This window comes from Lepidochelys olivacea (assembly GCF_965140295.1).
Source record: "Lepidochelys olivacea isolate rLepOli2 genome assembly, chromosome: 2".
In the NCBI taxonomy this organism is placed as follows: Eukaryota; Metazoa; Chordata; order Testudines; family Cheloniidae; genus Lepidochelys; species Lepidochelys olivacea.
In genome coordinates this window covers 147,437,437-147,461,080 of record NC_140412.1, presented here as the reverse complement: position 1 = coordinate 147,461,080, position 23,644 = coordinate 147,437,437, and the positions used below count along the sequence as shown (strand labels likewise).

Genomic DNA, 23,644 nt, shown 5'->3' with positions numbered 1-23,644 from the left:
TGGCGACAGCACCGGTTCTGCCACCTCGCGAACAGGTCCACCTGTCCCTGGCCTGGGAGAACTCTGAGGCCAGCCAGAGCTGAAGGGGCCTCACTGGGAGTCTGGCGTTGCGGACCATGTATGTGCACACCACCCTCAGTTGACCCACCCTCAGTTGACCCAACATGTGACCCAAGAGCTGGAGGCACGCTCTGGCTGTAGTCACTGGGAACCTTATGACTGTGTCAATGAGCCCTTTCAGGGTCTCGAACCTGTGAGAGAGACTGTGGCCCACGAGTTGTCCAGGAGCATCCTGATAAATTCTATGCATTGGACCAGGACTAACATGGACTTGGCGTCATTTACCAACAGGCCCAGGGCAGCGCACGTGGACAGTAGAAACATCAAGTGATCCCTCACCTGCGACCAGGAGCTGCTCTTTGTTAGGATATAGATATTCAGGCCTGTCTGTAAAGGCCTGTACTCTAAGAATTTAGGTGTATTCTTATCACTTGGCTAGTGATAGAGGTATAAAAGAAAGAATCAAAATCACTGTCTCCTGGTGTAAGGGCCTTCTCTTACTGTGACAGTCTGAGGCCCTGTTCTTAGGCTAAGGCCTTTGGCTAAGCAGCAGAGGCAGCCATAAGCTGTGAAGCAAACAGTTACATCCTCACATTCCAAACTAGTCACACTGAAATAAGGTGCTATTCGGCTGTTAGGAATACAATCCTGTCCCGATAGTTCCTATCACCTCCAGAGAAAGGGAAGTGCTTAGAAAATGTAAAAGGAAACTTAGTTTGATAGCATCCTGTCTGGCAAGAACTCACTTATCAATAGCTGGGATGTGAAATCCTCACTTCTGTATTGTTTTGTCATTATAGTTCCCACTTTGCTGTTGTTTATCTGTATAATCTCTGTCTGGTTCTGTGATTGTTCCTGTCTGCTGTATAATTAATTTTGCTGGGTGTAAACTAATTAAGGTGGTGGGATATAATTGGTTACATAATCATGTTACAATATGTTAGGATTGGTTAGTTAAATTTCAGGAAAATGATTGGTTAAGGTATAGCTAAGCAGAACTCAAGTATTATTATATAATCTGTAGTCAATGAGGAAGTGACTGGGTGTGGGTGGGGGTGAGCATGTGGGTGTGTGAGATGGGAACAGGGAATGGGAGTAAGAAAATTGGAATCATGTTTTGCTAAAGGGGGAGATGGGAACAGGGAATAGGAGTAAGGAAGTTGGAATCATGTTTGGCTAAGGGTAGGAATGGGAACAGGGACACAGGTGTAAGGCTCTGTGGTGTCAGAGCTGGGAAGGAGGATACTAAGGAAGGAAACTGGAATCATGCTTGCTGGAAGTTCACCCCAATAAACATCGAATTGTTTGCACCTTTGGACTTCGGGTATTGTTGCTCTCTGTTCATGTGAGAAGGACCAGGGATGTAAGTGGGTGAAGGAATAAGCCCTCTAACACTCTTGACCAGTCAATCATCCAGATAAGGAAAGATCTGGACCCCCCGGTGCCTGAGGTAGGCCGCTACCACTGATATTCATTTTGTAAATACTCTGGGGGCAGTGGATAGGCCAAACAGGAGGACTATCAGGAGGTAGTGATTCTGCCCCACCAGGAAACGGAGGAAGCGACTGTGCCCCTCGAAAATGTGAAAGTGGAAGTATGCGTCCTGCAGACTGAGGGCAGCGTACCAGCTGCCGGGGTCCAGGGAGGGGACGATGGAGGCCAGTGAGACCATGCGGAACTTACGCCCACCCTGGACCTGCGGGATCTAAACCAGTTCATGGTGAGGCTGGAGTCCTCCTTTGGCCTTTCAGCCATGACCACGCCGGGAAAAAAGCACACAACCGATTGTAGAAGGGAAGCTTCATTGAGGGGGGAACCCTGGGGAGGACTGGCAGGGTGCCCCCAAGCGTCCCATCAAAACCGCCTTTTCCCTGCTTGTTTGCCCTTGGAGTACCCAAGTTGTGGGGCAGGCCGCCACTGCCTCTGAGGGTGCCTTTTATAGACCCTCGACTTGTTATAGGCAGCCTCGTACTTCGACTGGATGGCCTGATCGGGAGCCTGCTGCGGCCTAAACTTAGATTTGGCCGGAGCCAGGACATAGAGACCCAGAGTCTGGAGAGTCGTGTGGGAGTCCTTCATGCCATGTAGCTTTGTATCCGTTTGTTCCACAAATAGAGCTTTGCTGTCAAACGGGAGATCCTGCATGGCAGCCCGTGCTTCACTAGACTGCCTGGACAGCAGGAGCCACAACACCCTTCTCATGGACACTGCCAAGGCCATAGACCATGCTGCCATGTCCGCCGCATCCGAAGCCACTTACAGGGATGGCCTGGCAGCCGGTGTACCCTCCTCCACCAGCGCCTTGAACTCTTTCTTATCACGCTCCTGGAGGGAATCCTCAAACTTGGGCAGGGAACCCCACAAATTGAATTCATACCTGCCCAGGGGTGCCTGGTGGTTTGCCACCCGAAACTGAAAACTCGAGGAAGAATAAAGCCTTCTCCTGAAAGAGACCAGCCTCCGTGAATCTTTTATTTTTCAGGGTAGGGGCTAGTTGGTCCTGCCGCTCCCTGTGGTTGACCGACTCGACCAGTGTAGAGGTACTCGTGCCCCTTGGTGGGTACAAAGTACTTGCGATCCGCCCTCTTAGAGATTGGGGCCAGCGAAGCTGGTGTTTGCCACAAGACATTTGAAATTTTGCCACCCCTTAATGGAGGGGCAAAGCTACCTGCCCGGTGCCAAAGACGACAGAACATTGAAATGGGAGTAGGAGGGTTCCTCCAACTCCTCCACCTGGAGGTGGAGGCTTGATGCCACTCTTTTTAAAAGACCTTGATGGGCCCTAAAGTTCTCCTGCGGGACGGAGGGGGGTGGGGTCATTATCACCTCACCTGGAGAGAGGGAGGGGGCCGGCACGGTGCTCTGGGTGTCCGCTGGCACCGGAGGATGCACCACTTGGTCAGACTCCAGGCATGGTGCTGAGGATGTATGTCCCACCAACCTCCTCCTCAGAGGTCTGGAGAGGGAGGCTGATGGTGCCTCTGAGGTTCCAGCTGCTGAGTGGGCCCCAACGGTGCCCACTGATATCATTGGGCGGGCCACAGAGCCCAGTGCCACTGCACTGGCTGTGGCACTAATGGGCCTGGTTGTTTGGCCTAGCTGGCCTGTCCCATGGAAGGGCGACTATGAGCAGAGGTTGGGCTGACAAACAACCTGCTGCTGTCTCAGGACTGGGAGGAACGGCGGTGCCGGAAGCGACGTTGCCCCAGGGACCACGACCTCAATGTGGAGGACCGGTACCATCTGTAGCTGCTGCTTCGCGATCGGCTCCGACGGGCGGACCCATGACAGCGAGGTGCCGGCAATCGATGCCTTGGGCTGTGAAGGCGATGCCTTGGCGGAGTCTTAGAGCAGGATTCCGAGTGGGAACGGTGTCAACGTCCATGTTGTGACCGGTTGTGGTAATCCCTATGAGACGAGGACCTCTGGTGGGCTTCGGTCCCGTCAGTACTCACTCCGTGATGTGGAGCGGTGCTGAGAGTCTCGGTCGGATGGCACCCAACCAAACAGTCTGGTGGGAGTTGAGGGCGATTCGCATGGACTACACGCTGAACTGTTGCTGGCGGCAAACGGCGTTGGGAATGTTCCCTGGACGAAGACCGGTGCCGAGCTGGAAGCGACTGCGGAGAACCCAGCGGTGGCTTGCCCTTGGAGCATGGTGCCGACTTCGGCAGCACTCCTGCTACATTCATAGAACATTTATAGAATCTCAGGGTTGGAAGGGACCTCAGGAAGTCATCTAGTCCAACCCCCTGTTCAAAGCAGGACCAATCCCTGATTTTTGCCCCAGATCCCTAAATGGCCCCCTTTAGGATTGAACTCACAACCCTGGGTTTAGCAGGCCAATGCTCAAACCACTGAGCTATCCCACCCTGCCCATGTACCAGAATGGATATGACGTCCCGGGCTGCCTGCAGGACCTCCGACGTTTCCGAAGAGGCCGGGCTACTCCACTCCACGTGAGTCGGAGGCCTAGAGGCTGGAGGGGATGGACCGAGGACCACCCGACATGGGTCTAGTCTCTGCCCCTGGTTTTCCTTGGTGCCCCTGCGAAGAAGGCATTTTCTTTGCCTTCTTGTGCCCCGTGGACGGGGAGCGGTACCGACTGGTCAAAGGCACCGGAAGGTTGCAGCACACAGGAGGGCATCGGACATCCAGGGAGGCTTGGTCCGAAGTGGCTGGGCTACTCCGCTGTATGTGAGTTGGAGGCCTAGTGGCCGGAGGGGGTCGAGGACTGCCCGACATGGGTCTACTCTCTGTTCCTGGTTTCCCTCGGTGCTGCTGCAAAGAAGGCATTTTCTTTGTCTCCTTGTGCCCCGTGGACGGGGAGCGGTGCCAACTGGTCAAAGACGCCGGAAGGTCGCTGTGCACCGATGCCGCAGTGCCCAATGCTGACTCGGAGCAGTGCACCGGATTCGGGGTCAGCACTGACACCATCAGAATAGCCCGGAGCCTAATCTCTCAGTCCAAGGTTTAAATGACTTGCAAATCTTGCAATGATCACTGATATGGGTTTCTCCCAAACAGCGTAACAGTCTGCGTGCGGATCACTCCTTGGCATAGATTGCCTGCAAGTGTCGCATGACTTAAAACCCGGGGAGCAGGGCGTGCTCCGGCCCGGGCACTCAAACTAACTGAACTAACTGAACAGCTGAATAACTACAGGTACTAACACTTAATGAACAAAAAGTTCTGGGGACAAGCTACAACAAAGCTGGAGCAGAGTAGTTCCTATGCACCTTCACTGGCGGCAAGAAGGAACTGAGGGTTGGGGGAGCGCGTTGCTCCCTTTATACCGCACCATGGAGGCACCACTCCAGGGGCTGCTGGGGCGCTCCCCCCTACGGGTACTGCTAGAGGAAAAACTTCCAGCACCGGTGCACGTGATGAGCACGCACACCTATTGTGGAATACACATGAGCAATCACTCGAAGAACTTCATCTTCCCGTTACACTGATGATAAAGAGGGCTGGAGAAGAGAATTGCTGGTGAGAAGGCTCTTAGGCAAAGGAGATCTTGCTGATATAAGCCTTTATTCCTCTCCTCTTCTGCACAATTGTCCTTGGGTCTTCTGCAATATGGGCAACTGCGCCCATGGAGCTCAACAAATCTAAGATAAGTCCACTATATCCATAGGGAATAAACCTATCTCTGGAGGGACCCATCAGCAAGGAGTCACTCAAGTAGTAGATGCTGCCGCACCTAATCCATGGTGAACAGAAGGACGCTCAATAAGTGATCTCAGAATGGACCTTGGACCCTAACCCTGGGAGCAGCGAGGCAAAAAGTGCAAGGCCCTCATCGGCAGGCCCATAAGAGCACCAGAGCTAATGCCATTTAAAAGTTTTATTTTTATTGTATATAGATGTTTGCCTATAGTTAACTTTTCTGTAAAGGATGAAGGGGACTGACAGGGAAATGACACACTGTAGAACTCAGCTGGCTGGCCAGAGAGATCTGGAGGCACTAAGGACCTGGGGACACAGGCAGGGTTCATATGCAGTCCCATTGGACTCTTGTTTTCTAGAAATTTCTGCACTTGCCTCCCACAACATGTGTACCACCTACAGTGGGGATCCACAAAGGCAATGCTAAAGAAGCTGGTCAGTTTCATTTGTTTCTAGACAGCGGATTTTCTGGTTCTCAAGTACAATTACAATTATTCAAGATTTGGGTTGCAAATTCTACGGAGGCTTTTATAAATTCAACTTGACTACAACCACGCAGTCATGAACACTTTCTACTCATACTGGATTTTTGTTAATTCTGAATCTATTTTTTAAAGAAATATGAATCTGGACTACCTGCCTCTTTAATAATGGAATGCATTTGTAAGTGTTTAAAGCAGAAAGTTCTAGTTACCATGGCTCCCACAAGGTAGAGGTTTGCCACATGTTTTTCCACACGATGGGATCGGATCCGTGCACAGTTTACGCTCAGTACATCCTAGTTTTAGTAATCTGCTAAGAGGAGTCTGCCCACAAGGACAGCAGTGCACTACTTGAGGAAGTCGTGGACAAAGTTGGCAGGGCTCAGGATGGCATATCTGCATACAGCTGTGCCTTCCACAATTTAATTTTCTAAAAAAGAAATATATAAGGAATTATAAGGATATCACAGTCACTAAGTGTTGAATAAAATGTAATTTTTGCTTTAGGTTTTTGGGGAGAAAGAGGATCTTACTTGTCACATGTCTTCTGGCAGGAGAACTTTCCAAATCCATCAGAAAACTCTTCATTTGTTCCACACAATACATCTCGAAAGGTACTCCCACAGTAGCAGACTAAGGGAGAACAAATAATAAGAAAAAGAAAAGAAAAAAACCAGTATTACCACAAACAAGGAACGCTCAACACTCTATATGCAGGACAATACTAAATTTGAAAAACTGAACTTAAAAATTCAAAATGTATTAAAACAACCTTTAAAAGTGTACTTTAGTTGTTCTATTTAGACTTGACTTAGCTGTGTACATTTCTGTAGCTGTGTACAGGCTGAGTTTCTATATTTCTTTTATTAGTGTCTTTTGCTAATAAAAATGAGGAGCAATTAAAAGGACAAACTATTTGCAAAAGAGGGCTTAATCAAAAAATAATGCAAATTAATCTTGAATGAGAACTTTTATCTTAAACTAAACTTCAAAAAATTTACATCAAAAAGAAATGCAAGCATTTTCTTTGTAAATATCACAAAGAAATGTACCAATATTATACTGTACTAGACATCTGGACATCATAGGAGCCACATGGCCTATCAGACCAGAGGTAAAATACTTTTAGCCATTTGAAAAGTGTGGGTGCTTATTTAAGTATGCTACTTTAAATGTGCTTTTATATAGGTTTTCTGTTACTTTTCAATACTACTGATTAAAAAAGTCCTAGGGGTCACACATAAGTAATATTTTCCTATTCAAGAGTAAATTAGTATTTAAAATATCTTGTAACAGTGGTATATCACCTGTTTTGATTTATAGAACCCTTGCAGAAGCATTTTTTTTAAAGTAAAAAAATTAAAATTAAGTGCCTGTCTGAAGCAAGACTTCTCTCAATTTTGGAAGTAAACTCACTGATAAAAGATAAGGATGTATTCAGCCTTCAGATGGAAAGGTGTTCGCTGTACTCATCGTACATATAATTTATAGAATTACTGATTTATAGAACTTGCCATAATAGCAAATCCTTTACAATATTAATTAAAAGAGGCACAGCACCAACCCCTATAATTAGGATGCCACTGTCCATTACAAAAAATTCTTTTGACTTTTTTGGAACCACTCAATCTTCCATAGGACATTAAAATTGTCAAGGGGATAGCCTTCAGGCAAGCTGTGCTTGACTTTAACAAAAGTGAAGATGTCTTTTAGGTTCCAATGTAATGAAGTAAGGACACTTAAGCAACGACAGTATAGAAACAACTTGAATGACAAAGCTAAACAGGTAACAGCAAAATGGGTTAGAGCATAAATATTGAGTGGAGCTGAGATTTATAGAAAGAAAACTCCTGTCCCATGAGTTAAAATGATTGTCAGTGGGGGATTAGTATACACTTAGGGAAAAGAAGATCTCACTTTTAAGCAAATAGATAATTTTCCCTAAAATGTTGGATGCATGTACCATTTAAAAACCTTTTTACCTTCCACATCTTCTGGGGAAGCTGACTTCCTTTGTCTCCTTCCCCTTGTTCATTTGTGCTCATCCCTAAAATTTGGGCCAGCAAGAAAAACTGGCCAAACTCACCATCACACCTTCTTCTTCACTGCAATATTAAGTAGGAACAGGAGTTGCCGTGATGTAAGCAGGGGCAGAATGGAGACTGACTATTGGCCACTCACTGGCTGCTCTATCTGCTCCACTCTTGTCCACATACTTTTGGAGGTCCACAACAGGAGAAGGCAGGCTGTCTGAATTTCCCCAGCTGTAGAGCTCTGAAGATGCACTGAAGCAAAGTTCCCTACTGCCAATATTAAAGAGGATGAAAGCAGCTCTCTTTCCACCTTTTGGCACCATCAGTACACTTTTCGCTATGCAGAAAACTAGTTTGTGTATGTGCTAATTGCCTTCCTTAGCTGTGCATTTTACAAATTTCGTGGAAAACCAGTCTTTAAAATGTACTGCATATATTCAAGATTGTGATTTTAAAAAGGCTCATAACTTAAGGAACACAAAATCAAATTTCAGTGGAACAAAGGCATTTCTCTTTAATGTAAACTATTTCTATACTATAATTCAACTTCCTACCATTTTTACTGTTGAAAGTAATCAAAATAATATTCCAGTGTTTTTGTTTTGTTTTTTAATTTTGTTTTTCCACTCTCAAAAGTGGCTGAATCGTTTTTTGCTTAAACTTTCCCCAAAATATTTAACTTCAGGAAAAGATTGAGCCTGAAAAATTTAATCCCAAAAGGTGAAATTCAAGATGTTATAAGCAACTGAATGGTTACAAAGCTATGGCAGTCACCACTCCCACTATACTGGAAGAGACTTTATGCACTATCCAAATTTTAGATTAAAACCCAGCAGGTGAAGTGCCTAATTCTGGGTTTTACTGGAATAAATAAGTTCTTTATATAGCTGCATCAGCAAAAGGACAAACCTGAGACATGTTCCTGGGGAATATTAAAATGAATTTTAAGTTGTTTCAGTGTTCAGGAAATAATCACTAAATAAAAAGGTTTAAGATGTACTTGCATATATTAAGAATAAGGGCTAGTGACCTGTTTTAAATTAAGTGCAACTACAGTAGTCTTTTTTTAAATCTTGGCCTTAATCATTACCTGTTATTTTGCTCACTATTATACTCTAATTTATTTGTTTACTTGCAGCTAGCTAACTTAAAGAAATTGAAAAACAGCTCTACTGAACATACAAATCTAAGTACATTTCCACATGTCTGATACCTACCTTGCTGTACTGTAAGCTGACAAGGATGACATTTTCCCACATGGCACACCTGGGCACAGTTATGCCTACCACAATTTAAAGTATTCCCACATACATTAGAACAATGAATTGTGTTGGACTGGCCGCAGCGAACTGAATGACTGTAGATAAATATGATACTGTAGTTAGTATAGTATCTTTTAGCTGGATTTAAGCATTTCACATATTTATATCTTCAAATAACCCCTTTACAATATATGCTGCAACATTCAAAGTAAACAAGTTCTATTTGTTAATGACAGATACATAATTCTGTTCAGGAATAATGCTGTGGCCTTAGACTCTTCTTACATCTCAACATAGAGAAAGGTGTTCGACATCACACTAACTGGGTGTAGTGTAGTATTTAAAATGCAGAATATGATTTTGCACTTGATTTGATATTCTGGGGGAAAACAGTGCATTACCTTAAGATATTTGAATTTCTTTTAAGTGTGGCCTTAACTCTGAATTTGCTGAGTTTATAATGCATGGTTTTGGGATAGTTACAATATCCCTGTGTAGCCTAAGTATTTGCTAAGTAAAGCACCGGCATAAGTTAAGGAGTAAAACAACGAGCCTACAGATCTACATCCTGTAAGACGTTCGCTTGAGCAGTTAGCATAAGGCTTTGAGGCCCATGGCCTTAGGAAGAGCAAGTTACCAGACAGTTTTGAGGGAACTCGGAAAGGTGTGTTTACAGGGAAAATTCGTACAAAATGATACCAGGTAACTGCAAGAACATTGAACTGATACTAGGCTTGGATATTTTAGGATTAAATTTTGGCAAATGCTTAACCGTAAGTTTGTCTTGACAATGACTTAACGAATATGGTAATAAGCTGAAACCATTAATATTATAACCTACAGAGTAAGAACACCCCACATTATTAAAGTGAGGAAATACAAATAAAGAAGAGTAGAGAAACCCTTACTGAATATGCATTAGGCATAGTGGTGTCACCACAGCATATTATAGAAGTTGTATACCAGTCTATGTGCTTGGAGAGGGAGAGATGTAGCCCTTGGGAGGTGCCACGATTACAGCCACTGGTGATGGTAACGAGGAATATAATGACTAACACTGCAGGTTGTTCTGCAAGGGATAGTGTAAGTATATGGATGCTCAGATGTACATTCCATCAACTTTGCTGGGTCAGCGTGTTGGTGACTTTGTGAACTGTACTAATCAAGCTATTACAAACCCAGAGGGGTATTCCTGCGGGTGAATGTTGAAATTGTGCACATCAGGGCTCCCAACTGAACAGTAATGTTAATACTAGGCCTGATCTTGGAACAAGAACCTATCAAACTTCAGAGCGTTAACTAGAAATTCTTAATAGTCAATATAATTAATACACAATCAATCAGGCAATATCTGTAATTTTTTTTTCTCTTAAATTAGATACATTCTCTAAGCTTTAACTTTTTGTCTGGGATACATGCAAAGGTTAGTAATGCTAATATTATAGTGTCCTAGTTGTAAAATCCACTGATTACAGAATTCTAGATGCACTGATTTTGCACAATTTGGTAACTGACTTTACGCTTACAGTCATCTTGAATCCATATCCGATGTCCAGATGAATGGTCATGTGTATAATCTTGTCATGAATATAGGGGAAAGGGTAGCAACCTTTAAGTATCCTTGGCAGCTGTACTGGATTGCCTTACCTGTAAAGTGTTAAGCAGTTCAAATAACCTAGTTGGCACCTAACCAGAAGGACCAATGAGGAAATAAAAGATACTTTCAAGAGGGGAGAAGGGGGAGAAGCCAAGCAGGTACAATATCTTCTGAAAATACATGTGGAATAATCCATCTGAAACCACAGAAACTGCGAGTAGGGCAATGAAATGCGTCAGGTTATTTTTTATTTTGGCTTGTGAATTTTCCTATCCTACAGAGGTAGTTTCATTCCTGTTTTTGTAACTGTGAAGCTGAGTCCAGATGGAAATCCTCTGTGTTTTAAATCTTTTTATTACCCTGTAAAATTACCTTCCATCCTGATTTTGCAGGTGTGATTCTTTTACTTATTTCTTTATCAATAAAGTTCTTCTTTTAAGAACCTGATTGATTTCAGTGTCCTGAAGACAAAGCGTCTGGTCTGTGCTCACATTGCTAAGGCAACTGGTTGGTAGTTTATTCTCAAGCCTCCCCAGGAAAGGGGGCGAAGGGGCTTGGGGGGATAGGGATTCCAAGTGACCCTTCCCTGAATATTTTGTGTAAATCACTTGGTGGTGGCAGCAATATCAGTCTAAGGAATTAGTGCCTTAGAGAAATTTGTACCTAAACTGGTAAAATATAAGCTTAAGGGGTCTTTCATGTACCCCAGAGTTCAGAGTTGCAGGGGGGAGAAGGGGGATCCTGACAAAACATTTTTTTTTTAAATGGCTAGGTACAGTACCACAGGAGCAAGCTGCAGGCTGGACAACTTGAATACTGAAAGAGTACAGCGTGTCAGAACAACAAATGAAATGGATCTGGAATTCTGAGAGTAAAACAGTATTTCCAATACTGTTTATAACTCCCCAGTGAAATTAATGTTGCTATAGCAAATGTAAGTGAATTACACATCCCCTTCCAGGTTAGCCTGCTAACAAGCTGACCTCAAACCCTGACTACAACTGTATCCGCAGAATGGTAGCTGTTTTTAATCTTTTCTTCCATCTCAAAAATAATCACTTTTAAATCATGTTTGCACATGCACTCTGTGTTCTGGATGCTGAGATGACAGTCTGAGAATGCTAAACTTTACATGACTTTATATGCTGACATAAATAGTGCAAAAAAACAAAACAGAACAAAAACAAAAAAAAACAGTGACCTGGTATCATGAAATCCAGGACTGATCATATCCTTCCTAACCTTTAGTACCAAGCTGGAATAAAATTTCTTCCATATTTCACCCTGTAGAGTAGGTTCAATAGCATTTTGTGAGAAGGAAGTGGATTTCCTGTAGTTCCCCCCCAAAAAATTCTGCAGTATTCTAGTGCATTCCTAGACAAATTGGAGGATTGGGCCCAAAAGAAATCTGATGAGGTTCAACAAGGACAAGTGCTGACTTCTGCACTTAGGAACGAAGAATCCCATGCACCGCTACAGGCTGGGGACCAACTGGCTAAGCAGCAGTTCTGCAGAAAGGGACTTGGGGATTACAATGGACAAGAAGCTGGATATGAGTCAGCAGCGTACCCTTGTTGCCAAGAAGGCCAATGGCATAGTGGGCTCTATTAGTAGGAGCATTTCCAGCAAATCAAGGGAAGTGATTATTCCCCTCTATTTGGCACTGGTGAGGCCACACCTGGAGTACTGTGTCCAGTTTTGGTTCCCCTACTACAGAAGGGATGTGGACAAATTCGAGAGAGTCCAGTGGAGGGAAACAAAAATGATTAGTGGGCTGGGGCACGACTTATGAGGAGAGGCTGAGGGAACTGGAGTTATATAGTCTGCAGAAGAGAAGAGTGAGGGGGGATTTGATAGCAGCCTTCAATTACCTGAAGTGGGGTTCCAAAGAGGATGGAGCTAGGCTGTTCTCAGTGGTGGCAGATGACAGAACAAGAAGCCATGATCTCAAGTTGCAGGGGGGGAGGTCTAGGTTGGATACTAGGAAAAAATGATTACTTACCTTCTTGTAACTGTTGTTCTTCAAGATGTGTTGTTCACGTCCATTCCACATTAGGTGTGCGCGTGTTGCGTGCATGAGTGTCAGAAACGTTTTCCCTTAGCAGCTCTCGTCGGGGCCCTCTGAGTGGCGCCACTGCGCCGTTCATATATACCCCGCCGCCTGACCCCCTCCTGTTCCTTCTTGCCGGCAACTCCGACAGAGAGGTAGGAGGGTGGGTGGTGGAATGGACGTGAACATCTCAAAGAACAACAGTTACGAGAAGGTAAGTAACCGTTTTTTCTTCTTCGAGTGCTTGTTCATATCCATTCCACATTAGGTGAATCACAAGTTTACCTCTGGAGGAGGGTAGGAGTCATGAAACAACTGATTGGAGGACCGCTCTGCCAACTGCTGCGTCCTCTCTGGCCTGCTGGTTGACCACGTAATGGGTCGTGAAGGTGTGCACCGAGGACCAGGTGGCTGCTCTGCGGATCTCCTGGATCGGGACCTGTGCCAGGAAAGCCGTGAAAGTCGCTTGCGCCCTGATCGAGTGGGCCGTGACTGCCGGGGCTGGAACACCTGCAAGCTCATAGCACGCCCGGATGCCGCTTGTAATCCAAGACGAGATCTGCTGCGCCAACACCAGGAGGCCTTTCATCCTCTTGGCTACGGCCACGAACAGCTACGTGGATTTACGAAAGGACTTGGTGCGCTCCAAATAGAATGCCAGCGCTCGATGGACATCCAAGGTGTGTAGGCTGCGGTGGCTCGGGTCCGTATGAACGTTTGGAAAAAAAACCGGCAGACAAATGTCCTGGCCCAAATGGAATTGCGAGACCACCTTAGGGAGGAACTTGGGGGGTGGTCGGAGCTGCACCTTATCCTGGTGAAACACTGTATACGGTGGCTCAGAGGTGAGAGCCCTCAGCTCAGACACTCTTCTGGCCGAGGTAATGGCCACAGAAATGCCACCTTCCAGGAAACGTAGAGGAGGGAGGAGGTAGCGAGGGGCTTGAACGGAGGTCCCATGAGCCTAGAGAGAACCAAGTTAAGGTTCCAAGGAAGGACTGGGGGGCGTGAGTATGGAAACATCCTCTCCAATCCTTTAAGGAACTGTACCACCACTCCGAAAACACCGAGCCCCCCAAAAACCCTGGATGGAAGGCAGAGATGGCTGCCAGGTGCACTCTGAGTAAGGACGGGCCAGCCCCTGCTGCTTGAGGTGCAGGAGGTACTCGAGGATGGCTTGCACCGGGGCCTGGCACGGCCGCACCTGTCGGGGCTCACACCAACACGAGAACCTTTTCCACTTGGCCACATAGGTAGCCTTGGTAGAGGGCTTCCTACTGCCAAGCAGAATCTGCTGCACAGAAAGGGAGCACTGGCTCTCTAAGGCTTTTAGCCACAGAGCTTCCATGCCGTCAGGTGTAGTGACTGCAGGTCGGCGTGGAGAAGCCGCCCGCCGTCCTGTATGATGAGATCCCGGTGTAGGGGCAGGATTACCAGGGCCTCCACCGACAGCTCTAGAAGTGTTGTGTACCAGTGCTGGCGGGGCCGCGCCAGGGCGATGAGGACCACCGCCACCCTGTCCCTGCATACCTTGAGCAGGACCTTGTGTACCAAGGGGAGTGGGGGAAAAGCATACATCAAGCCCCCTCCCCACGGGATTGCAAACGCGTCTGCGACTGAGCCTGGGCTGTGGCCCTGGAACGAGCAGAACTGCGGGCACTGGGCGTTGGCCCCGGTGGCAAACAGGTCTACCCGGGGAAACCCCCACCTGCGGAAGAGCGAAAGCACGACATCCGCTCTGAGCGTCCACTGGTGCATGTGATACGACCTACTGAGGTAATCTGCCAGCTCATTTTGCACCCCTGGGAGATACCACGCCTCGAGGTGAATGGCATGGACTATACAAAAGAGGAGAGGCCTTGCAACAGAGCAGCGAGGAATGGGCCCCACCCTGCTTGTTTATATAAAATATGGCAGTAGTGTTGTCTGTCAGAACTGTCACGCTGTGACCACTCAGAGTGGCGTGAAAGGTCTGGCAGGTTAGACGAACCGCCCTGAGCTCCTTCAAAATGATATGGAGCGACCGCTCCGCTCTGGACCACAAGCCCTGAGTCCTGAGGTCCCCCAGGTGAGCGCCCCCATCCGTGGTCTGACGTGTCCATCACCAGAATCAGGTCCGGTTGTGGGGTGGCAAAGGGGATGCCTTCGCAAACCACAGGCTTGGACTGCCACCACAGCAGTCCCTTGGGGCTGTCACTACCAAGTCCAGGGGGTCCCCGCCTGGGCGGTACACCGGAGCGAGCCACGCCTGCAGAGTCCTGAGTCTCACTCTGGCATGCCTGACCACATGCGTGCATGCTACCATGTGGCCCAGCAGCCGCAGGCAGCACCTGGCCGTTGTCTTTGGAAACTGGTGCAGGGAGGCCACCTCTTGCTGGATAGCCCGGAATCGGGACACTGGAAGGCTTCCCCTGGCCTGCACCACGTCCAGGACCGCCCCTATGAATTCCACTCTCTGAGTTGGCACGAGGGTGGACTTGGGGACATTGACCAGGAGCCCTAGCTCATGGAACAATCAGAGGGCCACCTCCACGTGGCCCCGCACTTCCGCTTCGGATCGACCCGCCAGGAGCCAGTCGTCAAGGTACGGGTACACCTGGAGGCCGCCACCACCGCCATGCATTTCGTGAACACCCGTGGGGCCGCAGCTAGACCGAACAGAAAAACCGCAAACTGGTAACGGCCCACGGTGAAGCGCATGAACCGCCGATGTGCTGGGTGGATGGCAATATGAAAGTACACGTCCTTCATGTTGAGGGCAGCGTACCAGCCTCCCGGATCCAAGGAAGGGATGATGGTGCCCAGAGAGACCATGCGGAACCGGGCCTTGACCAGGAACTTGTTGAGCCCACGCAGGTCTAAAATGGGACCCCTTTGGCCTTGGGAAAGAGGAAGTACCAGGAGTAGAAACCTTTCCCCCTTAGGCTGTACGGCACCGCCTCTACAGCCCCCGCCTCTAGCAGCAAGCATACCTCCTTCTCTAGAAGATGCTCGTGAGAGGGGTCCATGAAGGGGTGTGGGAGGGAAGAGAATTGCAGCAAGTACCCGTTCCATACCGTGCATAAGACCCAACTGTCTGATGTAATGCTGGACCATGCATAGGAGAAACGGGACAGGCGGTTCACGAAACAAGGAGACAGATCTCGTGACTGGTCTGGTACGCTGTCCTCGAGCGCACCTTCAAAAGCCTGGCTTAGTGCCTGGCTGGGATTTGTGCTGACCTTGGTTCTGACCCGGCACATTATTATTGTTGTTATTGCGCCGTTGCATGTTATCCCTGCCTTGCCTACAGTAAGGCTCATGCCTATGACGAGGCTGGTACTGGCGCTAAGGGGGAGGCTGCAGCTTAAAGGGCTTTCTTTGTGTCACTGGGGTGTGCATACCCAGCGACTTAAATATAGCCCTCGAGTCCTTGAGGCTATGCAGCCTCTCATCTCTCTGGTCCAAAAGGAGCCCGGACCCTTCAAAGGGGAGGTCCTGAAGCGTACTCTGGACATCAGACGGCAGGCCAGACTCCTGCAGCCACGCCGAGTGCCTCATAACCACCCCGACGCGATTGTTCTGGCCGAATCCAAATTGTCTGCTGAATCCAGGGAGGCCTGGAGAGAGGTCTTAGCTACTCCCTTGCCCTCGTCCACCAGGGCCGCAAACTCCTATTGGGAACCTTGCGGGAGGTGTCCTTAAACTTCCCACTGCCACCCAGAAGTTAAAATTATACCTGTTGAGGATGGCCTGCTGGTTAGAAATCCCCAACTGAAAGCCCCTCATGAGGATACCTTTCTGCCAAAAAGGTCCAGGCGTTTTGCCTCCTTGGCCTTAGATGCCGGGGCCTGTTGTCCATGGAGCTCCCTTTTGTTCACTGCAGAGACCACCAGGGAGCATGGACTTGGGTGGCAGAACAAGAATTCGTAGTCCTTTGACGGGGCAAAGTACTTGCACTCCACACCTTTGGCCGTTGGAGCACTGGAGACCGGGGTCTGCCATAAAGTCTTATAATTCGATTGGATGGTCTTAATGACTGGAAGCGCTGTTCTAGATGGACCTTCGGGGATCAAAATGTCCACCATGGGGTCCTCCTGCTCAACCATCTCCTTGGCCTGCAACCTCAAGTTCTGGGTGACCCTACGCAGTAGCTCCTGGTGGGCTCTGTGGTCTATGGGTGGAGGGCTGGATGCCGCTGTTTCCGCCACTGCCTCATCCGGGCATGACAAGAAGGTTAGCAGCTGCTCATCCCCCTCTGGCTGGTCCTCCTGCTCCCCTTCTCCCATGGGAGGGGCCTCCGGCTTGGACCGGTGCGGGAAACCTTGGGGCGGCACCGGACTCGGTGCTGGTCTCTCCAGTTTATCCTCGGGGGATGCTGGAGGCCTGGATACTGTAGCTTCCAGCGCTGCTGGATGTCGGTGCAGGGATCAGGACCACTGCACCGAGTAGCTCGCCCTGGATGGGGCCCTTTGGCGCTGTTGATAGGCCCAAGGAGTCCAGAAGGGCCAATGACCTGGCGGCCCCCATTGGGGGTGCCACCCCATCTGAGGGTCCTTGCTGTCCAGGGCACGTTGCAAGTAACTGTAACGGCTGGAGTTGGCACTGGACTGTGGCGACACCGATCGCAAAGGCCATGGCGGTGCCAACAATCTGTGCTGGCGGGAGGTTGACGAGCGGCTCCTAACGGAATGGGAGCAAGACCAGCACTGATATTCCTGGGACTGGGATCAGCGCCGGCATTCTCGGGACCAGGATTGGCGTCTGCGGGAGTCCTCCAGCAAGGGCCATCTCGACCCCTCCCGGTGCCAGTCTCTAATCAGTGCTAGAGAGCGTTGTGCCTCTTCTGTTACTTCCTCGCGCCGAACGACTCCCGGTACTGCGACTTCCTTTGAGCCGCAGGTAACTGGGAGTCCGCAGACATGGAGCTTGACTGGGACCAGCTCCGGGAGCAACGCCAGGACGGTGTCCTCAAACAGCACACCATTGCTGGCTTACCCCTCAACGGCACCTGTGGCAAGGGTACCGGAGGATTCTCCCTGTACAGGAGGGGGCTCGTCGCCGACAGCTCAATGAGGTCCTTTGCTGCCTCAAAGGTGCCAGGCGTGGAGGGCTGATCCATTAAGTCCTCGAGCCCATCGTCTGCACTGAGCTCACTTAGGCCTGGGCTCAGTGGGGCTTGTGGTGCTGCAGCCATTGGTGCTAGCGCCGGTACAGTGGCCTTCCCGCTCTTATCGGTGCTCGGGGCCTTGGAAGATGCCGGCCTCCTGTGCAGGGAATGTCCGCATCTTCCTTTTGGCCGTGCTGTGGGCCACACCGGGGAGGACGAGCGGTGCCGGGGCCTAGTCTGGAGCTCTGGGGCCGACAGCTTTCGGTGTTTAGCCGGTGCCAGGTCTCCCAACGACTCCGCGGCACTATGCACCAAGGAAGCTGGAGCTAACGTCAAGCACTCCAGGCCTGGTGGCTGCAAGGTGGCTTCCATCAACAACTGCTTCAAATGAAAGTCTCTTTCTTTCTTTGTTCTCGGCTTGAACGCCTTGCAAATCTTACACCGGTCAAGTTTGATGTTCTTCCCTCAGGCAACATAGTCACGAGCCATGGAAGTCACTAACTAGCATAGGCTTGTGGCACAAGCCTTAAACCCGTAGGCCTGCGGCATGCTGGAAGCCTCCAAGCGCCTAATCACGTAAGTGTCCACAACAAAGGTATGCTAACTAACTTATAACAGCTATCTAAGAGAAAGGCTAAGGGACTGCTCTCATACAAGAGAGAGAGGTTGTTCCAATGCAGCCACGGACGGTAAGAAGGAACTGGACGGGGTCGGGTGGCAGGGGTCTATGTGCATGGAGCAGTGGCGCCACTCAGGGGGCTCCGCTGGCCCGACGGGAGCTGCTAAGGGGAAAAGTTTCCGATGCTTGTGCATGCGTTGCGTGCACACCTAATGTGGAATGGACGTGAACAAGCACTCGAAGAAGAAACACTATTTCACTAGGAGGGTGATGAAGCACTGGAATGGGTTACCTAGGGAGGTGGTGGAATCTCCATCCTTAGAGGTTTTTAAGGCCCAGCTTGACAAAGCCTTGGCTGGAATGATTTAGTTGGTGTTGGTCCTGCTTTGGGTAGGGGATTGGACTAGATGACCTCCTGAGGTCTCTTCCAACCCTAATATTCTATGATTCTGTGATTATAAGAGCTGTCTCAAGCGGGACAATTTGACATGACAATTTGATGAGACTTTCAAAACTAATTTGTAGCTTTGCACACAGGAACATAGACTAGAAGAGACTTCCTGGGTCACCAAGTCCAGTCCCTCATGATCAGAGGTAACCCCTTCATATAAGTTTATGAATGGGATTATCAAACTCCTCCTTAAAACCAGTTAAGTGCTTTGCCCCCCACTACTCCTTTTGAAAGGCTATTCCAGAATCACACTCCTCTGATGGTTAGAAACCTTCTAATTACCAGCCTAAATGTATTCATGACCAGTATATACCCATTATTTCTTGTACCAAATTGGCCATTGTCTCAAACAGGTCTTCTCCCACCTTGCTGTTTATGCTCTATAAATACATCAGGGTGTAATCAGATTTGGAGCAAGAAGTGCCATGCAAATTTGAAGCATAGGAGACAGGCTTTGTCCCAGGACAGTGATTTGACCAGCTACAGATGAAGCGTCTGTGTCACCAATACAGACAAAGTTGTGAGGTGACAGATTCATCAGTTTGCATGAGATGAAACTGAGGCTGGGATTCAGGGATCTGTACTAGTAAACACTGTTAGAACTGAAAGAAAAGGAGTACTTGTGGCACCTTAGAGACTAACCAGTTTATCTGAGCATAAATTGGTCTCTAAGGTGCCACAAGTACTCCTTTTCTTTTTGCGAATACAGACTAATACGGCTGCTACTCTGAAAACTGTTAGAACTGGAGTTACTGGAGAGTTTGAAAAGTCGACAGTAAAAATCAAGGTTAGAAGAGGTATGGCTGAAAGAATCAAGCAAGTCTGGCCAACAACCCAACACATCCACTTTTCCACAGTGGCAGCAGCTGTGAAAGGGCATTCACCTGACATTAGTGGTGGAAAAAGTTAGAAGCAATAGGAAGTTGTTGTACTTGCTCTGAAGATATATGCTGTCCACTAATGATGTGGTGGAACAGTTCTGGAGTTCTAAAGCTACAGAACTTTCAGTCATGAACTAACTAGAAGCCCAAATCTTGGTTCTGATTAGGATTTTTACTACTGAAATGCCAGAGTATATATTAACATCTAATTCTTACTTCACAAACACAAACTTTTAAAAAAAAAAAATCCTAAAAACTCTTGTACACATTTTGTTTCTCACATTGAGCGTCATGACAAGATCTTAGTAATGCAATTTCGTTAAAATATGGCACTAACTGAATTTTTTAAAAATAGCAACACATTTTTTGCTTCTACTGAAATTTTAAAGACTGTTTACAGGGTTTGGAGCAGTGGTTCTCAAACTGTGGGTCAGGACCACAAAGTGGGTTGTGACCCTGTTTGAATGGGGTTGCCTGGGCTGCTTAGACTTGTCAGGGCCCAGGGCCGAAGCCCAAGTCCAAACCCCACCACCTGGGGCCAAAGCCTGAGGCTACAGCTTTGCCCTTCCAGAGAAGTGGGGCTCAGGCTTTGGATCCCCTCCACCCACCTACCCTGGGCAGCAGGGCTCGGGTGGGCTCGGGCTTCGATCCCCCCTCCTGCGGGTCATGTAGTAATTTTTGTTGTCAAAAGGGGGTCGCAATGCAATGAAGTTTGAGAACACCTGGTTTAGAGCAACATGTTTACATCAACTAAAAATTATCTCAATCGTTTACCTAATACAAATAATATTTAAGATTACTGTAACAATTAGAATTTTTTCTCTGTATATATCAATTTCAGTTTCCATTCCCTGTTTCTGTGGATCTCATACAAAAAAAGGGAAGAGAATTTAAAAATATATGAAAATGTAATTGTAAAAATGAAAAATTACCAGGATGACTCTATTTCAGATATTATTTCTGTCCCTATTTAGATTTTTTAAGAACAGAGTAGATTTCAAATATATTGCATCTAGTTTTCACCAAAGTTGTAAGAAATAGCTTTGGACATTCCCAATACCCAGACTGGAAGTATACCCCAAAGAATGGTTTCAGAGTCGCAGCCGTGTTAGTCTGTATCCGTAAAAAGAAAAGGAGTACTTCTGGCACCTTAGAAACTAAATTGCCACAAGTACTCCTTTTCTTTTTACCTCAAAGAATGGAAATTTATTACAACTTGTATTTATAAAATTCCCTCTTATTGTTTGTACAAAAAATAATCAAAATAATCTCACCTTGTTTGCCCACATTCACATGTTTTTGTCATAAAGGCAGGGCATGATGGGCAAGGACCTGGATGGCAGAGGCTTAAAAATGAAAACATTTTAATAAGTCACAAAAAATGTATGGTATCTTTATTTTTAAACTTGTTTCACTTGTCAGAGAAAAAGTTTCTACAGTCTGCAGCGTTACAAAAGGCTTCTAAATTTAAAACACAACAGTACATTATCAGAATATTTGTATATTAATATTTTTCCTAAAGTGTTTTACAAAGTTATATTTACACTAACAAAAAAACTTAGTGACAATTCAGGATCTACACCACTCACCCAAATCCCTGAGAGAATGGAAGTAAGTTAAGGGCTAGGTCTCCAGTATTCTTTGCCACCTTCACATCAACTACAACACTGTTGATGATACACTCCTGGACTCTAGCAAAAGGCGTACCTACCTTTCAAATCTTCTCTTCTGTGACATCAACCCTCTAAACTTTTTAGACATTTGGCATACATTTTAATAACATTTTATTTCAGACTCCACAGTTGTTTTTAACTCTCACTAACATTTACCTTTGGGTATGTGTGTAATGCCAACAGACCATAGGCAGGCGGGATTGAACCCGGAATCTCTGAAGTTTCGTGTATGAGCCTCTACTGCATGAGCTAAAAGCCAGATGGCTATAGCTAAAGCTGTAGCAGACTCATCAATCTCTAGCTGGGCTAGGTGCCACTAGACGGGGACAGAGTGCCACACCCAAGCAGGCCTGGGTAACGTGTACACTAAAATTGAAGTGAAGAGGTGATTTCAGACTGTGTAAAGATACTTAGTCTAGCTTTAATCTAACTCACTCATAACATGGCTAAAAATAGCAGTGAAACCATGGCAGCACAAGTTTCAGCATAGGCTGTACAAGCCCACCTGGGACCCTGGCTATATTCTTACATTCCTAGCATGCAATGAAGCTCTTGCCACCATGGCAGCACTGTTATTTTTAGCTGTGCTAGCTAAAGTTGTGTGGGTTACACACAAGCTGCAATCACACCTTTGATTGGAGTGTAGGCATACCCTTTGTGAAATCTGTTTTTAACTTGAAGGCTCTATCATTAAGCTCAAAGAACAGTAGCTGATTCTTTTAAATCCAGAAATCCAGGATTCTTTCCATACAGCTGTCCTGACTAGGGGCATCATTACACAATGCCAAGTTACTAAGGAGGTCAAAAAGCCATGCTGTGTCATTGTAGATTGTACGCTCGCTTTGACAGGGAACCTCTCATTCTGAAGTCCAAATGACCATAGCACTTTAAATCCTATAAGCAGGCATGAAAGAATTAGATTTGTATCTGTAAATTTCAGTAAATATTGACTTCACTGTACTCACACAAACTGATGAAAAAATATTTCCATCATAATAATGAAATTTACTGATAGACATTTACAGTAAAATAAATGCTGCTTGAGAACTTTGTTTGATTTAATATTTATTGTATATATGTTGACATATGATCTTGACAGTTTGTGTTTGAATTTCAACACCTACTGTCATTAAATAATTGTTGTTGACCCATCCCCCATTGTCCGACCCTCCTATAGTTTCCTGCATCAGTGAAAGTTTAAAGTAAAAAATAGAATGCTTTAAAACTCATAATTTTGCACAACCATGAAAATTTAAAATCAATACAAATTAAAAATGCTTAAAAACAAAAATCAAATTCAGCCAAGCCCACCTGTGTCTGTAGGGATTGAAACAGGGATCTCTGAATCTAAAAGTATGAATCTCTAGTGCTTGAAATACAGAACCAGGTGCAGACTCAAGCTACTAATTGTGATCTAGTCCCTAAAGGTCACTAAAGACTACACTTTGTCAGGGTGGGTTACAACATCGTCTTCTAAAGTTCTCTAGTATACTTGGTGCACTATGTTCTCCTAATCCCTCTGCCGTTGTGGAAATAATGCTAATGTTATAATTATAGCTTGTGTCCTCAGCAACACTGTGTCAACATTAACTTCCATGTTAACCATTATATGTCATCGGTAACAATGACAACCTTGAATAGTAACACTATGTCAATATCAACATTCAAGACAACTTTTATATTTAAAGTTTAAAAACATGTTGCAATCTTTAGCAGGCATTTTTCTAGTGTATTCAGAGAAAAGTATGACAAATTAAAGCATTAGATTGTAGGAAAAATTTTGTCACATGGCATATTTTAAAAACAGTCAAAACTAACTTTGTTAGTTTGTTTTATAACAATGCAACGTTAGAATTAGAAATTAAAATCACAAAAGTAAGGAAATGCAAAAAAGCTCAATGTCTCAGTGACATTAACTGATCTCCAGTGCACATATATGTTTTTGATTAGCCATTAGACTCTTAAACACTCACCCTTAACTGGAACCCACTTAGACTGACAATTCCTCATGTACTGAGGTTGCTGCTCTCCAGGGGAGGAGAAACTCTTGGGAGACTAAAAAAGGCCATGGTCATAGGAGATATGGGAATATATTGGGTATAAGGTGACTGAGAAAACAGTTGGGAAACTTGCCTGCCTGTGAGAAGTCTGTGGACATCACAAGAAACCTAGATGGACTTCTGATGATTGTTGTGGAGAATCATAGAATATCAGGGTTGGAAGGGACCTCAGGAGGTCATCTAGTCCAACCCCCTGCTCAAAAGCAGGACCCATCCCC

The 23,644-nt window shown here is 46.6% G+C and overlaps 1 protein-coding gene across 2 annotated transcripts in view; it reads right to left on the bottom strand.

Moving 5' to 3' along the window:
* The window catches only part of NFX1 (nuclear transcription factor, X-box binding 1), a 229,281-nt gene that overhangs the window by 139,039 nt on the left and 66,598 nt on the right, over positions 1-23,644 (bottom strand). The window contains exons 6-9 of one of the 2 annotated variants that reach the window (XM_084619772.1): positions 20,968-21,039; positions 8,962-9,101; positions 6,245-6,344; positions 5,924-6,141 (exon numbers count right to left, since the gene is read on the bottom strand). In XM_084619772.1, the coding sequence (XP_084475898.1) occupies positions 5,924-6,141; positions 6,245-6,344; positions 8,962-9,101; positions 20,968-21,039 (530 nt within the window). The remainder of the gene's footprint in view (positions 1-5,923; positions 6,142-6,244; positions 6,345-8,961; positions 9,102-20,967; positions 21,040-23,644) is intronic. The other variant, XM_084619773.1, reaches the window with a different exon arrangement.